The sequence below is a fragment of the Amblyomma maculatum genome, chromosome 4 (genome assembly GCF_055883805.1).
Source record: "Amblyomma maculatum isolate TAMU_Amacu chromosome 4, ASM5588380v1, whole genome shotgun sequence".
Classification (NCBI taxonomy): domain Eukaryota; kingdom Metazoa; phylum Arthropoda; class Arachnida; order Ixodida; family Ixodidae; genus Amblyomma; species Amblyomma maculatum.
In genome coordinates, this window is record NC_139347.1 from 39,716,873 (window position 1) to 39,735,038 (window position 18,166).

General features: G+C 45.0%; 1 protein-coding gene across 1 annotated transcript; it reads right to left on the reverse strand.

Annotated features, from left to right (window-relative positions):
* Window positions 1–1,426: 1,426 nt before the first annotated feature.
* Window positions 1,427–17,940, reverse strand: LOC146190786 (uncharacterized). Its single transcript, XM_084601170.1, has 2 exons — window positions 17,821–17,940; window positions 1,427–2,736 (listed from the first exon to the last, which is right to left on the reverse strand). The coding sequence occupies exon 2, from the start codon at window positions 2,687–2,689 to the stop codon at window positions 2,018–2,020; it is 672 nt and encodes a 223-aa protein (XP_084457296.1). The 5' UTR covers window positions 2,690–2,736; window positions 17,821–17,940; the 3' UTR covers window positions 1,427–2,017.
* Between the last annotated feature and the right edge of the window lie 226 nt (window positions 17,941–18,166).

Genomic DNA, 18,166 nt, shown 5'->3' on the forward strand with positions numbered 1-18,166 from the left:
CACCAGGACGCACAAATGCTTACGTACGCACACACCGTATGGCGAAAAACTACGCTGTATTATTCTCACAGTATGTACTGACGGTTCTCACACAGCCACCACTTATGTTCATGAATTGTCAAAGGAGGCTGTATAACCTCTTTGGGAGGCAACAGTCTAACACTATACTACTCTGCCTGGGAGCGCGAATCTACCAAGATGGGACTCCCATTACTTAAGGACACAACAAATCCAAAATAAATGTTTTTGCCTCCACCGCTATTCTTCAGTTTCGATTTCTCCGTCCATTTCATGGTTATATCTTCTAGTGCATAGCTTCCGATGGTGTGCCAGCAGCTATAGGTGGATACAGTCGAATGTAACGCTTATTGCAGCGCGTTGCACGAGGGTGTGGGCCCTTGTCGGACTCCATTTAGTATCGTTTAATTATTGACCTTGTGTTATCTTATGAGATGGCAGTCGGAATCAGTCAAGGATCGAACAGATGTGGTTCCCAAGGCGTCCCAATTGCCAAATAACGTGTCAGATAGTTCGAACACATGCTGTCTTAGACACGTCGACTCTAATAATTGATCTCTAAGCGCATCAAGGCAGTTCTTCTTAGCTACAAGCATCATGCTGGCGACGAAATTAACATTAAATAATAAGCTGATTGTAGAATAGTCATTTCCACGGCCTTGGTACAATCTGTTTTGGTGTGCAGCTGAACACAAATACACATCGTGTATATCAGCGCTAAAGTGCTCAGCTCTCATTTAGAGAACGCTGATTTTCCGTCTATTCTTTCTTTTAATATGGCGCGGTGCAACAACAGCACAGATCGTATGCTATGTTCACTTTGGGCGGTGCAAGCGGAATTTTTCCGCGTTGGCCACGCGTGCCAACGGCGCTAGAACGTTTATGCGGTGGCTACGTGGAGGCAAACAGAAAACGCATCTAATTAAAGCTGGGCGTTCCACATCAGTGGCGCTGTCTACCATCGCCTATTGTCTTCCGATCCCTAAAGGATGTGCGTGTTCGCGCGGCAATTTTCGCCCCCGTGGGTCAAGGCTGTGAATCTGCCGTGAATAGCACGTTTCAACCATTCACAGAATCATAAAGTTACCGCTTTTTGGCTTCAATTACTCCACGAGGTATTAGAAACGGGAGACTGTCCAGCAGGAGTTCTCCAGGAGCGTCCTACAGACGCTTGTGCCATGGGCTCAGATGTGAAGGTCAAGAAGACGTGCCCCATGTGTGTCTTTACCATGGAAGCGGCAGCTAAGCGTTTGCTATTCAAGGGTCCTCGTGCATAATTCGTGGAAAAGAAGATCGAAGGCAACTGCACTTCGTATATGTTTGCCGGCGTCTTTTAGGAGGATGGAGCGCGCATTTCGCCGTACTCGCAACGCCGAGGCGCGGACGGCGATCGACGCAGGCGGCTGCAGAGTCTGAAAAACGAAATTTATTTTTCTTTCTATATTCTAAAAGCGTAACAAAAACAAAACGCTTCTTCTTTCAACAGGTACCACCACCGTTGCTCGCAGCCGTGAAAACGGAAGGCACAGCGATATATCATGCACAGAAGTAGATTCAGCCGTCGTGTGCGGCCGGTGAGGGCGCAACTGGGCACCCGCCCTGCCTGGACGGATAGACTACGCTATAATGGAGGCTACGCAGAGGCTTCTACGGGTGGCGCTGTAGTAGGCCACACAGGACTTTGAGCAGACCCCGCGGTAGCAGTTGACTAGTGGTGTCCCCCCGGCCCCTGGAATGTCGAAGTAATAATGCCCTAAGAGATTCTTCTTGACGAGGCGAGATTCCTACGGTCGGCTGGCCCAGCCAGCTAATGCCCAACAGAGGTATAAATAAAGGCTCTCTCTCACTCTCTCTAACCAGTGATAAATAAGCGCTCTCAACAATGCATGTAGCCGGCGGAGGCAGCAGGCGGCAGCAGCAGCAACAACAACAACAGTATTAACGAGGAAGGGCTACATGCGGCGCTGTGTGATATGGGCCTTAAGTAAAGCAGAGCCGGTCAGCTCTGGTGGTGTGTCTTGGCGTGGGCGTTGAGGTTGCCGCGGTTGGCGAAGCCCTTGCCGCACACGGGGCAGCCGAACGGCTTCTCGCCCGTGTGAACGCTCATGTGCCGCTTGACGGTGGACTTCTGCGAGAAGGCCTTGCCGCACACGTGGCATCCGAACGGCTTCTCTCCCGTGTGCGTGCGCATGTGGATCTTGATGCGCTCCTTGTCGGCGAACCGCTTGCCGCACACCTCGCACGGGAAGGGCCGCTCGCCCGTGTGCGAACGCATGTGGCGCGTCAGCGACGTCTTCTGCGAAAACCGGTGGCCGCAGAGAGCGCAGCCGAAAGGCTTCTCGCCCGAGTGGGAGCGCATGTGCAGCTGGTGCACGTTGCGCGACGCCAGCTGCTTGCCACACACGCTGCACTGGAAGGGACCTCGGCCTGTCGTCGACGCCACCGCGGCGGGGCTCGGAACGGCGGCGGGCGCTGCCGCGGGGCTTGGCGCGGCGCTCGACGACTCCTCGGAAGAGAGAAGAAGCAGGTCGTGTGGTGGCGGTGCCCAGCCGCCGACGGCCGCCGCCTCCTTGGCCTGCATGAGCGTCGAGACGGGCGGCAGCCGCAGCGGCTCGCCGTTTGTGGGCGGCGGCAGCCAGGGCTCTGGCAGGTCCCCGGCCGCCTCGCTCATGGCCGCATGGTGGTCCCTTCACTGGCGCCCGCCGCAGCCCGATGGCCCTGCAGAGGAGGGACACTAGTCAGGGAACCGCCGTTTCCAGGCAGAACTCGCGTGGAAACGGTACGCAGAAAGCAGCTATGAAAATGTTTTCGAATTGAGCTCTGTGCGACACCTAATGGAAAGTTGAAGCGGAAAGTCTGTGAGAAACGCTACTTCGTTGAGGCGAATGAAAGACCACTGAGAAGAAATGCAGTGCACTGATAAAGCTAAGAAAGCTGTCTCAACACTAAGTACATACATGCCTCGTCTCGTCACGTAAGACTGCAGTTTCCATTGCCCATCCCCTATGGTAGTTTACAGTACATATTTGGGTGTCTAACGGCCAACGCTGTTCGCTGGCCACGGCTGATGTGGAGCAGAAGGGCAAGGGCCGTACAGAGGTGGAAGCCTTAAAAGCAGCTGCGTTACAATCTGCCGAACGAGAACGTGCTGTCCAGGCCGCTGAAGCTGATCACTCTGGCGATTTTCAAGCTTCGCCAGTTTATTCGCGCCACGATTCCTTGCCCCTCTGAGTATCATAGGTCCGTTGCAAATGAAAACAGTAGTGAAATCAGTTAATATGTCAGAAGAAGGAAGATGAAGATGCGCACCTTAGGGAAGATATGGAAAAAAAACTGGTGGTGGTAAATATTTAGAAGAATCTGTCACTGAAGATACTCCGTTTTATAAAAAGCGGATGACGCTCATTCGATGACAATAAAGTGATTTCTATCTAATTTTGTTTCCCACTCATGGAAGAGAGCATGCAGGATGATGACGTACATGAAAGTTTCGACACGCTTGTGGACAACTTTCTGTCATTGTACAGCAGAACCTAGAGACTTGCACGGGGCGATAGCTTCTGGATTTGCTTGGCTGGCTAGTGCGCGCATCAGAACAGCACGCCCATGGAAGCCGCCACCACGCACAGGTGAGGTTCGTACAGCGCCACGTGTCTTGGTACCACGGTGAGTCGTGCCGGACTATGGCGACTCAAAAGTACCACGAGGACAAGTATAAGTCTGTACGTACCTGCAACGGCACCTCGTTCGAGTCACAAAGAGAGACCGCTCTCGCCCAAAAAAGGACCTCAATGACAAGTATAAGTCGGCACGTACGCGTAACGGTACCTCGTTCGAGTCACAAAGAGGAACCGCCCTCGCCTAAGGCGGAGCTTTCATAAGTAACGCAATACAGGTGCTGCCATCACCAGCCGTTTTCTCAAAATGCGTGCGTATACAAAATTATATTTTCTTTAAGGCCCAGGGGCAGCCCTACACCGCCTTCAATGTGGTGGTAACCAGTCATTTCCGGCAAGGGCGCCGCGAGTCGGGGACGCATCCGTAAATTCAACTTTCGCTGCAATAAATGCGTCTTTCGCTAGCGAGAAAACTTCAGCACGGGCTGAGAGCTGTAGAATCATTTTTTGTTTGTTCTAAAACAATAATTTCGCGGAATTTTACCCCGCGTCTTTTAGAGGGATTACGGCACCTCATCATAGTTGCATGCTTTCTTCTCTGTAAATATGCATAACACACAAGAATCCATAGATCACCCACCTGGTACTCGCGTACGACCGCCAAAAATTATGAAACATACGAAAGAAGAAAGAACGCAAGTCAGAAGTAATATCTAAACAACACGCAAGCGCATCTTAACCAAGAGTAACGTTGTCTCAACGGCGATGCTCGGAACAATGCAATATTGAAATGATACTAACGAAACATAAGATATTCGAAAAAAAAAAAAAAAAACCGTACGGGTCTCGAAACGTCGTTTCTTCTTTCGACTATGGTCAGTGACTGATCCATTTCATCGCTTAGCTATTCGAAGTGCACTTCTATTGAAGGCGAAAACGTAGATGTTATAACGATAATCTTCTGAAAGCTCAGGGCATAGCCTTTTGGGTTGAGCTCGGATCTTTTCAGAAGCGAGGCGTGAATACTCTTCGAATACAGACACAATACGTGTATTCCGCGGAGAATAGGGAGGGAACCACTATCCATACCACCACATTACACCGTGTCATATATATTGCTTATATTTCAGGAACAAATTCATAAAGACAAAATAAATAGGCGCCTTTTCTTAATTGCGCCGCAAGCAGCTTAGAAGTGAACATAAAAGTTACAGCTCCTCGCGATATCCGTTGCTGCTTATTTCGTCAAGATTAAGAAGAAAAAACGTCTTCTGTTTTGTCGCCGACCCGGTGCTAACAATAATGTCTCCGTGATTTTGCGATACGAAAACGCGTCCTTTATCAAGAAAACCGGAGGTCAGGTCTTCTCGCGGGGTGTAAATATATCTTTTCAGAGAAAAATGCAGGGATGTAATAAGCCAAATTTGCGAAACGTGACGAAGAAATTGTTTAAAAAAAAAAAAAAGAAGGGGGGGGGGGGGGGGGGGGGGGGGGGGCTCGTACTAAATGCCCAGAATATGCGGACAAGTTGAAGTGATATGCGTCTACTGCGCACATACATCACATTTAAGCATGACTCCCGATCCGAATCGCATGCGGGACCATGCACAGTATCGAAATCGTCAGGCTGGGGGGGACACACGGCTCACGAGCGCATCGTTTGTACTCTCTCTGTGTTCACCACGCTCATCACCGCGCCCTTCTGGAGAGCGGACGCTTCGCAACATCCGCTCAGGCATGCACTCATTACAGCTTAACGCTTTCCCTCGCGGCGTTCATTGGTCGCACATCAGCGAAGATCGATACAGACACAGAGCTCTATTACAGGCTACCTGCAATGCCCTGAAACTAAGAGTGTTCATATACCTGCTTCGATTCCGTCGCCGTTTTGTAGCGTAAAGCTACACTGCGCGGGTCGGAGCCGAGTTTCGCGTGAGTGTGCCCCGCCCGTTATGCGCATGCGCGGGAGCCGCGTCTAATTGCGAAGGAGAAGAAGAAGTAGTAGAAGAAGAACGCTCGGTCACCCGCAGCTAATGCATTCGCTACATATTCGGTTCAGCAGCGTTGAACCCTTCTAATTTTTTTTTTTTCACATTCCTTTACACATTTATTATTATTATTATTATTATTATTATTATTATTATTATTATTATTATTATTATTATTATTATTATTATTATTATTATTATTATTATTATTATTTGCAGTCAGCCATTTTTCAGAGCATTGCCCTGATTTGCCCTTTATGAAAAAGGGCCACAACAGCAACCGCAAGCTGTACGAGGTGAATGGAATAGAGAGGGCAAATTTTGAGTATGCTCGCTTCAACATTCAGAATAACGTCTCGTGCTAAGCCAGAAATATTGTACTGGCTCACATCAACGGTGTTTATTCTGAAGTTTTGTGCGTGTTTTACCCTATCCCGGTCCCTATGCACTTTATAAGTTGTGTAATACTATAGCTATTGATTTTTTAACAGCAAAATCACTATAACAGTGACATTCCTCGACATTCAGGGCATCGGCATATGAAGGTAAAGAAGCGATCCATCCACCGTCCAGAAGCGTCACCAATCTCACGTCACCACCCTTCTGCGCCCTCAAGTAGGCTCCATTCCGCTTTTTAGAAGCTTCCTTCTGCAGCAGCAGAGGCTTCACGCTACCCTCCGAAAACTTCTGCCTACTAGAAGCCCATGGGAGAAGCCCACCCCTACACACCCAGCACCAATCTCTGCACTCCAAACGTCCACGTCCACATACCCGACTTCACTCTCCGCTTCACAGATGCCTCCTCCAAACAGAAGATCAGGAGAGTCGCCCACCTCCACACACCCAACTCTACTCTCTTCCTCGCAGACGCCTCACTACTAGATACGCGTGAGAAACGCCTGCCAACACACACCCTCGTCCACTTTCCCCCTTCCAAGCACCTTCTCCTACTAGAAGCCCATGAGAGATGCCTGTCTCCGCACATCCGACTCCACCCTCCACAGACCTCCACCAACTAGATGCGCATAAGATACACCCGAAACCAGGTACGAAACTTCACTCTCTACCTTTCAAACGTCTCCTCCTACCGGATGCCTACTCAGCAGCATGACGAAATCCACCTCCATACAACAGAAAAATCACCCACCAGTAGCCCATGTGAGCTCACTTCACACCGACATATCTACTCTCGAACCAACGATACTCTCCTGAAAGCCTCCATCCATATCCACCCACTAGAAAATCCACCTCTATACTAAAAAAAGCTTCACCCACCAAGAGCCGATTAAAGGAGTGCATTTTCCACCGGAACACCCATTCTCAGATCACCTCCACTCTTGTGACAGCCTCCACTTATATCCACCTACCAGAAGATCAACCGCCATACTCGATGTTCCAACACCGGGGGCTCATGAAAAGAGCTCATTTCCTACCAACATATCCACTCTCGAAATACCTGCAAATGTATAAAGGTATCCACCCATCTCCACCCGCTAGAAAGCTTCACCAAGAGACCATTAAAGGAGCGCACTTCCCACCGGCACACCCATTTTCGGACCACCTCCAATCTTGTGATAGCCTCCACCAACATCTATCCACTAGAAGATCCATCTCCATATTCCAGGAGCTCCACTCACCAGAAGCCCATTAAAGGAGCTCATTTCCCACTGATCCATCCACTCTCGCACCACCTTCCTCCACCCATCTCCACCCATTGGAAGCCTCCATCCACCAGAATTACGAGCAGGAGAAGAACAAAAAATGACGGCGGAACCAAATTCAAAGACGCAGTAGAAGCTGACCAGTGCAAAGCGAAGGGAAAACGGCGATGCTATCGCAGGTTCGCCCCATCAGTTCGCGTAGTGTGTCCGTCCTTTTTTTTTTTTTTTTTTTTAGATATCAGACGATTATCACTACTTCGATCACGCAACTGTAAGCCGGTATCATTCCCTTAGACCTCTCCGCTATTACAAGCGACCCCCTCTCAAGTTCAAACCCTCGCATAGCTTCCCTACTACGTAACGTGGACTGCATCAGATCTGTGTGTCGACATAAGACCCTCATCATAAAACTCCTCTGGATCATAATCCCGTTTACACCGACGCTGTATACACTACAGCTGCGGCGGCATATACAATCCTCTGTTCCGAACGACCCTCACATAGACTATGGGCCCGTTCTGTACCCTCTTATCGTCAACTTCTCTAGAAACACTCCGTATAATAGTTGGTCCGCGGAAGGTCGTGAGGGTAACCCCTAAGCATCGCGGATACATTTTCTGCTCCTACTCGCGGGAAGCTGTCAGATGCATTAAATCAGGCTACCTTGCCTCTGTTTCGCGAAGAGCTGGCGGACACATTTCAGATTGAATTAGATGGGATTGCCGGTAACGAGCCGACAGATAAGCTCGCCCGTGAAACTTTACACACTGGAACCCTGGGGATCCCGTGGCAATAACCATCGCCCGGACTGGAGGCCCTTCAATATTAGAAGCAAATCAACGTACACTGCAACAATATTCGAGAAAATAAATAGACCGATCCATCATTCCACCCCGATCTCTCTACTGCGCGCATCCATTCGTCTTCGAGGGAAATTTACACTTAAACAATTCACACACCGATTAGGGCGTATCTATACAATCATCGGGCCATATCTTACCCTGAATAATACGCCAACCTCTCTGTCTCTCTGAATGCCCCTCCATCTATCATCATCATCATCGGCCTGGCTACACCCAGTACAGGGCTAAGGCCTCTCCCGTATCTCTCCAGTGGACTCTGTATTGTATCAGCTGCGGCCACCTGAATCCCGTAGACTTTCTTAATCTTATCCGCCCATCTAATTTTCTGCCGCCGATCAGCCATACAACCACCAAATTAAATACCCTTACCCGCTCCCTTTCATGGAGATAGCCTCGGGCCAGCTACAAGACCATCTTGCCTTCGTGCAGCAAGCCCGCTATCAACTTAGCGGCTAACAAGAAAACTGCGTAATAAAGTATCTTCTTTATTGTTAATGTATACTTCCTTTATTCCGGAAAATTGCCATTTCATATTATTCATAATGCAGTTCTCAATTTCCAAAACACCTGAGATGAAATTAGCATTCTTTTTTTTTTTTCCGCTTTTTAATGCGCTGAAAACGTCAACCCATCGTTTTGGTTATCCGGGTAAATATAACAGCACTGTCCTGAAATGCATCATTATTTGCCAGGATACGATGCTGGGCGAGCAATTTCAAGCATGAATTCATCAAGTACCTGACAGTTATTTAGAGTAATGACGTTCCTTACACTACAAGGAATGTATCATGCGTGAATGCTGCAGACATTGTGATAAACTGGAATAGTTAGTTCCGCATTCAGCTTCCCGAAAGATACATCGCATAATGAAGAGCAAAGCATAGTTTCTTTGTTTTCTGTGTGCAATTTCAAAACCCAGAATATCCGGAAACAGTCTGTTATAGGCAACTATATAGAACATACTTTACGAGTTGCACCTTTTTACGCCTTACTCAACTTTCTACGCACGATCGAAGAATACGGTCATTGGAAAGCCGTGAGCGCGATCCATCGCTAGCGATTACTGCCGATTAGGGACTTTGCGTGGGTTTCGAAAATGACGCATTTCTTAGCGAAGCTGAAGTCTGCTACCAGCAGAACATGAACGCTACCTTGAATGTAACGCCTTCTTTTGTGAGAGAATCGATCCTACGTCCGAAGCATCGAGACTCGTAACTACGAAGTGCATATTCGACTGCATTTTCATTACAGGCTGAAGATAAATTCACCCAAGGCTTGGTCTTTAACAAAGTGACACGATGGCGTAAATCTGGTTTAATATAACTCATATTTGTAATGTACTTATGTACAGCTTTCTTTTTTTTTTTCTTCTTTTTTATGGCAGTCCACAAAAGACCGCAGGTTTCACGTAGGAAAGTCGTTCGCGCATGTCGCCGCCTTCATATGGGTGTGGTCAGATAAGAACGGTTATCGAGGTCCCATGACTATTTTTTCTTTCAATGAAATTTTTACATGTGGTGGGCAAATATCCCTGCACAAAGGAATGAACGTTAGTTTTCGAAGATATGGCGTAGTTTTCTCGAAAAAAAAAAAATTCGTTATCACATGAGGTGGAAAACGCCTTTTTTTGCCATTTCAAAAAGTTGCACGTTTGGAGATCGGCTGCTTCCGCATTAAGTTATTGTCATCTATTATTCTTTACTCGCTAATTTTATGCAACTTCTATTTTCACGAAATTATTAGAAACCCGTTTTGTTACTGCAGTTAAGTTAGTAAAAAAAGAAAATTGATAACTTTGCTTCAGGAGCGACGCGCTGCAAAATTGTTCATTTTCAACATGACATACTTGTATGATACCTTCAGTTTTCTGCAATAAAACTTTTTCTCTTTATTATGTGGGTTACGTTTTTAATTTCACACAAACTTTGTTGCTCTAGATGTCTAGGTGTGTTCTCCACAGGGCATCAAAGTCCAGCAAAAAATGGCAACTTTGATTCCAGATAAAAAAAAAAAAGCATCATCTTCTATTTTTATTAACTCCCCCCTCAAGAATTCTCAGTACATCAGCAATATTATACACTAATGAAGTGTTGCATTATATGATTAAAATTATAAAAGTAAATATAAAACTCAGTGCTTGTCCTGAAAGTTGCCAATATTCAGCCCTACATTCTGCCACGGCTCAATAAAGTGTTGCCACTGAAATTTTTGTCTACATTATACAGCCCTTGTTCTTTATTTCTGAAAAAAAAAAAAAATTAAAGCTCTAAAATTGTCCGTTCTTTCTCTGTGTTATTTTGAGTTGACCAAACTTCAAAAATATATTTAAAAAAAAAAACAGACAGCTTTGATTTGAATTTAAAAAACTTCTATATTTATCGGAATCTTCTAAGAACAATTCTAAGTACTTTATAAACATCAGATACTAAAAATTATTGTATTCTTTAAAATAAAATATAAAAATAAATATATAACTGAACGCACTTTTACAATCCATAGAAGTGCCTATGGCTTTAAGGAGTTGTCAAAATTTCGATTTATTATTTGCTGGATTTAGCTACATTTTATCTTATGCAATATCCAAAGCAACATCCAATGCTTACGTAGTCTTTGTATGCTTTGTGACAGGGTTTAAGGCAGCCTAAATGGAATAATTTATCTATTTCTGCCAATTTCATTGGATAACGCAAGGGACGGTTGAACTTTTTCTCTATCGTGTAATCTCTCTTTTTGCGGGGTGCCGTGCTATTCAATCCAGTTCTTAATATTTCATTTCTCGATTATGAAGAAATTACCAATACTCTACCTTTGAAGATCATTTTTATAATGTGGACAAAAGTACAATAATAAACAAAGCTCTTTACAGCGTGATAGCTTTGATGGAACTTTCTATTTCTTTATGGCAGCAGCCCGAATGACCCGAGATTATATTCTTGACGACAGAGCTATCCAGCTTAGAGAGAACGCGAGCCAGCACGAAGCGAACCCGCCCTCCACCTAAACTGCAGGTTACGCTTTGCAGGTGAGATGGACGGTGGGTTCGCTCCGTGCTGACTCGCCTTTTTTTCTGGCCTGAATAGTTCTGTCGACAAGAATACTCGTCATCTCAGCTCATTCATTCCAGTTGCTGCTTCCATAAATGAATATTTAATTCCAATGAAACTATCACGCTGCCAAGCTTTCTGCTTATGATTGTACTTAGGTGCACATTAGAAAAAACTGTCTTCAGAAATGTAGTATTGTTAATTTTTGTCATAACCGAGAAATGAAGTAAAAATATTAAGAACCCGATTGAATAGCACTGGACCCCGCAAAAAAAAAAAAAAAAAAAAAAAAAAAAAGATTACAGGACAGAGAAAAAGTTCAAACGTCACTTGCGTTCTCCCATGAAACGCCAAGAACAAGCGAATTTATTGCATTTTAAGCTATCAACAACCCTGTCAACAAGCAGAAAACGACTTTATAAGCATTTAAATGGCTTTAGATATTGTATAAGATAAAATGTAACTAAAATCAGCAAATACTAAGTCCAAATTTTGACGCCTATTCCTTAAGGGGAAGCCATAATCACTTATATAGTTTAAAAACTTCCGTTCAGTTTTATATTTATTTTTATTTTTTATTTTACATAATGCAATACTTTTTAGTTCCTGATATTTAAAGAGTACTTAGGATTGATTTAGGGGATGCCGATAAAAATTGAAGTTGGTGTAGTTTTCTTAATTTCGAATCAAAACTGTCCATTTTGTGATATTTTTTTTTTTTGTTTTGGCCCATTTAAAAATAATATTGAGAAAGAACGGACAACTCTAGAGCTTTCTTTTTTTTTTTTTCAGAAATAAAGAACAAAGGTTGTAAAACATAGACAAAAAGTTTTAATGGCAACACTTTATTGAGTCGTGCCAGAATGTAGGGCTGAACTTTCTGGACAAGCCTTCAGTTTTATATTCATTTTTATAATTTTAAACAATATAAAGCAACACTTTTTTAGTCCGTAATATTAATGACGTATACAAAGGATTCTTGAGAGGGATTTTAATAAACAATAAGATGATGCATTTTTATTTAATGGAGTCAAAGTTGCCTCTTTTTTTTTTATGTTTTCAAATTTTGGACGAATGTGATGCCTTGTGGAGAACACACCTAAACATCTAGAGCTTTAAAATTTGTGTGAAATTAAGAACGTAACCCGCATACTAATAAAAAAAAAAGGTTTTAGCGCAAACAACTTAAGGCATCATGCCAGTATGTAAGGGATGAAAACGCGCATTTTTGCAGCGCGTCGCTCCTGAAGCCAAGTTAGCATTATTTTTTTAACAAATTGAACTGCAACAACAAAACGGGTTTCTAATAGTTTTTGTAAAAGTTAAAGTTGCATAAAAGTATGGACTACAAAAATTATAGACGATAATAACTTAGTGCAGAAGCAGCAGGTCTCCAAACTTCCAACTTTTTGAAATGGCAAAAACGGCGTTTTCAACCTCTTGTGACCTACGTCTTTTTTTTTTTTTTTTTCGATAAAACTACGCCATAACTTCCAAAACTAAGGTTCACTGCTTTGTGTGGAGACATTTGCCCAACACATAAAAACTTCATAGAAAAGAAAAAAATTGTCATGGGACCTCCGTCACCGTTCTGAGCTGTACGCACCCATACTTAGCAGTCCATTTCGAATCCGAAACTATAATTTCTCAAAAATGCCAGCAACGTTTCGCTATATGTGGAACGCGAAAACGTCAAATATTTGATCGCCCAAAAAGATAAGGTCACCTTAACGCTACACCTCGCGCAGATAGTTTCGCAAGAAGGCGAACTTTACAAGTTCATGCATGATCGGACGCAACTCTTCATGTATCAGGGGATTTCCCACACTGCCGTATCACTCTCTTTATGAATCGGCGTTGGATACGAAGAGTGACATCTCTCTTTCTTTCTTTTTTTTAATTGTCACTTCCAGCCATCTGCAGCTAGGCGTAACACAGACGCTCGCTGGGCCTACCGGAGACATCCTTCCGTAAGGCCTCATGTTCACAGAGCACGGGCGTTGCACGCGGTGCAACGAGAACTCTGGTGTAAGTTGAAGCCGCTACAGAGCCCCATACACCTGTAGACGCCGGAAGTGTGGCTGTAGGCTTTGTTACGAGCTCTCGTAGACGCGAGGTTTCTTTGATAAAAAACGAAACATCTACAGCACACAAGAAGAAGACAAGTTTGGGGTAAAAGGACCGGAATTCGTAACGGCATACCTTACTCCCCCGCATCCGCTGTCTCTTTTGTGCTCTCGTTACTCTTTTCGCACCTCACCTCCTAAATTCAGCGGAAACCACTTGAATCCATCTGGTCCAAAAGCTGTCGTCAAAGTAGCATGTCCGCCACATTTGTGCCGCAATCTTTTGCGAAAAGCACACGATTTTTTTCCCCTTTTTAGCGACAGTCAAATGTAGAAAAGCTTTGCAAATATCAACGTAAGGCTTACAACAGAAAAACAAGACGGGCTTCACCTTTTTAACAGTACATACGAAGGGCGTCCAAAATGCAATGAGAAAATAACGATTCTGAGTTCCATTGAGCCTTCACAAGAGAAGTGCTCGCCGCACCGCGCAACCCGGTACAGGTTACAATTATTTTCAGTTGCGGCTAGTGGGCACAGGTATCAAAATGAGTTCAGTACTTTGGTGCCATGTTAAAACTCTAATCGCAGAACAAATTTCAGGCCAGTCCGAGCAACTGCGCGCAATGAGTGAAAATGAGCAGCTATGCATCGGAAACAACCGAAACTACGAGAAGGACACCCGTAGAAGTTATTTTATCAACAGCACAGGTTTGCCGACGTCGCAAAGCTTTCAAGTATAGTAAAAGGGTGCTCAAAAAGCAATGCCTCTCCTTTATTTTTTTTTTTTTGTCCCCTTAAAGCACCGCTAGTCCAAAATTTATGAAAACCACTAAGAATACAACCGCATATCTGCCGGACCTATATTAATTTTCAATAAGGTCTCACTGAGCTTGTATTGCGTTGCGCTACTGGTGAATACGCGTATACATGCCTGCTTAGCACCAGCCTTTTCCCTTCTGGTTCAGCATTGTCCTTAAGGCGCGAATGACGCCCTCTTCGGTCTGAAGCCTGGAAGTCCGAAAATGATAATAGACAGTGCCAAGTCTGGAGTGCAATGAGGATGGGGAAGTAGAGCGTAGCCAAATTTGTCAATCTATTATATCGTTTTCAGGTTGCTGTGAAGAAGGCATTGTCGCCCCTGTTCACAATGTGAAGGGAAAGGGCCAATACAAAGGAAGGCATGCATATACCCCTCGTTCATCGATAGCTCAAAACCATACAAGTTGGCCAAGACTATGCTGAAAGTTATTACAGGTCCGGCAGATATGCGGCTGTAATATTTGTGAATTGCATAATTTTGAGTAAACTGTGTTCGAGGAAAAAAAAAAATGAGAAAGCTTACTTTTTGGACGCCTCTCGTGTATATCGGTAACGCATCGGTAACGCTCGACATCCGGGTGGTAATTGGTCCTTATCGCATCTCATTTGCTCAGTGTTAGACTTTTCACTCGTAATGGGCATGATCGTTCGCAAGTAGTTAGTACAAGTCCACGAAATGCGTATTCTCGTCATTGCTGGCCATTTAGAACATATCATCTGATTAGTACCAACATCTTACTAACAAAATATTTGACAACAGTGAATCCTGAGAACTGAGGACCAGTGGTATAACAGGGGAAGACTAATGTGGCCGGAGTCGGGAGTCAGGTGGGGAGACCAGATCAGCGATTAGAGAAACTAGCTGGGCTGGGATGGCCGCCGATGGCTCAGGGCAGGGCTGGTTGTTCATTAGTGGCAGAGGCATGTGATCTTACGTGAACGTATTCCGGCTAACGACAGAGGTGACCTTTCAATCAGACCGCGCATATCTACCTCCTCATTGCGCCCGGCTTAATTTATGCCGGCGCTTACGACCGATCGCCCCGTTGCTTATCTGCTAATGGGCAGCCAGGCGGCTAGTATTTTTTTTTTTTAAACTAAAGAGTAAAAACTATTGCATTTTTGTCCAGGAAAATTTTCACTTAACGTTTATAAATATATTGGCCAGAATTCGTGCTTACGAACGTCGTTTGTACTGACGCAGAATTTTTAAATCTTTTTTCATGCTTCTCATCATCGTTAAAGCACCGCTAAGTAAATACCGCCGGTCAGTCGATTAACAGTCGCGAAATCTGACTGCTAAAATAAAATTAAGGCGACAAGCTCCACAGGACAAAATAAAAAAATAAAACATGCTTCAATGTAATGGGTATAAGCCCGAAGAATAAAAAACAAAGCTCCACCAGTCACTGATGGGCGCAAAATGAAACAAAAATGTAAGATCCATTATGACACCGCCATAAATCACGATGAAATGGAGTTCTTCAAAGCGTCTAATATTTGCGGTGCAGTTGTACGTAAAAATAAGGAGTTGGGGATAATAGTTTTCGGTAAGAGAGATATATTAGATGCATATTCTGTCCCTTAATATGTTCGTATGTCGGTGAAGGACAGGAAATTCTGATTTGTAAGTAGATAAAAGGACCAGGAGATGAAATATTGGAAAAAGAAAAGGCGATGTCAATGTCAAACCACAAGAGTGCAAAATAAGACAAGGGATGAAATCTTTGAGAAAACAAAAAATAATAATAAAACAACGTCAAACACTGCGAGACATTATTTGAGCTTCCATCCTCTTCTTTCTTAAAATACTATATGTCAGCAAGACTGCAAAATGACATATATTCGTAAAGTAAGCTTGAATGATAATGCGTTTCCCATAGGCGCATATCCGATTGGTATTACTGATCACCACCTGGAAGAAGCTTTAGTCTTATTGAGTATATATACCAAGTTTTCACAATAGAGCTTCTTGACAGGCGGAATCGCACGAAAATAATCTACATATCTGAAGATCCGCCTTTGGGACACTTCAAATTTTATGCTATTTGTAGTCAAAAACGCATCTCATTCCTTTTCTATGGAAGTCATTACTCGGTGCAAACGCAGGGCAAACTTTTGCTGTGCAGCACAATATTACAACATTTACATCATTGTGCTCATAACAGCACATTACAGTATTTTAGTTACCTCTCAATCATTGTCAAAAACGCACTCCATCGGACGAACTTTCAAAGCAAGATTGCTCTACGCATCGCAAGAATAGGCCATTCCTATCAATATGTTAATTTCAGAACCTCACAATATTCCTTAGTTCTCACCATCATCACCGTCATCAAAATTGATTCTAAGAAAGCTGAACTAGAAGTATTTGTCGAATAAATATACCCAGCCGCGTTGTCATGTCTTTTAGTATTCAGCCTCTACACAGCCACAATATATTTAAATGCAAACTAGGGACCAAACATCTCGTCCAATGGTAGAATATGCTTTCTTAGCAGCTTGAGGCCTTTGTCAACCTCTGTTTTGATCTCCACAAGGACGGATTTTTACAACACAAGTGCATTGAAGCATAGCAGCACGTGACTGATGAAAAGCGAAATAAAACGACATTTCGTTTCTTCGTTTTTTCGGGAAGTGTGGATTACGATACGTCAAATCCCAAAGAATATATTTTTTTTTCTCAAGAGAATTTTTTCGCAAGATTAGACTCAAAGCCACCGCTTGATCGACAATGCATCCAATATTGGATTGAGCAATGACAGCATGCAAGCTGTTCACGTAACACACATAAGTGATATTCCACCATACAACCATGGTCTGATCAGCCCGTACAACATGCTAAGCATTATCATAGGGCAAAGCTAACGAGCATTACAGCAGGACGTTAGAAAAGAGAAAAAAGTTGAACTGGCTGGAAAGCATTGCGGCTAAGAGAGAGCTATTAAACGCGTTTTTCATTTCAACAGCTGCAATGCATAGCAGTTCACACGCATGCAGAGCCATACGCGGCACAGGCACTTGCAACTATCATGCACGCGCGTCCTGTTACTTTAATTACGGAGGCTGCAAAACATTTATACGACAGTGGTGTGTCGGTCAGCACGCGCTGCTAATCATTCGTTTTTAGCACCTGTCACCGCAGACAACCGATCGCAGCCACTGCCACATATCGGGCAAGGCTGCGCACACGAGCTTTGCTGCAGTGCGCCTCTCTCCTACGGAAGCGCGCAAACCGAAACTGCCTGAAAGGGAAAGCGGGGAAGTTACGGGACGCGTGAGCACGCGGTGTGCCAGGCAGCAGCAGCGGTGTACCAAAATGTACCGTCAAGCCGGTCAGCAGGAATGAATCGAGGGAAGGGCGTGGGGGAAGGAGGGGGCAAGCAGCGCGGTATCTTTTGCTGCAGCAGTAGCAGAAAGTGACGGCGGCGCCACTTGTGCGGACTTAAAAAGAGGGCCCACCAACCGCGCTGGTGGTGCCCGCACCCTGGTCTGTCGGCACCGCGGCGACAGCAGCAGCAGCAGCAGCAGCGACGACGACGGGCCGGGCGCCGCCGCCGCAGGGCGGGCCCGAGGAGCCAACAAGACAAGCAAAGCTCGATAGGCGTGGGCCAGCGCGGGCTAAGCGCGAGGCACGACAGCGCACGACTGCGGCGTAGCACAGCCCCGCGCCACGGAAGGGCGCGAGGGTGTTACAGTGCGCCTTCCTTTCCTTCTGAGCGCCTAAACGCGGACACTCACCGAGCAGGGCCAGTTTCGCGAGATCGCCATCCAAACTGCTCGGGGCCATGGTGGAATGGCACCCGGAAATGCTGCCAGCGCCGCCGAGCATGCGGTTTCGCTTTCGTCGCGCGCTCCACCACGCCCCGACTTTCGCCCTTGTGAGTGGGATGGCAGCGCGTGCACTTTCAGAGTGCACACGCCTCCCTAGCAATAAATACGTAAATAAAACTTACTATTTTCGTTATGCCGCGGAGGTTTTCTTTGATTTCATTCATTATGGCTTTATTCTACGCGCTAAAGCCATCCGTAACAGCTGTTTACGTTGGCAACGCTGAAAGACAAAGAACCTTCAGTACAACAGGTG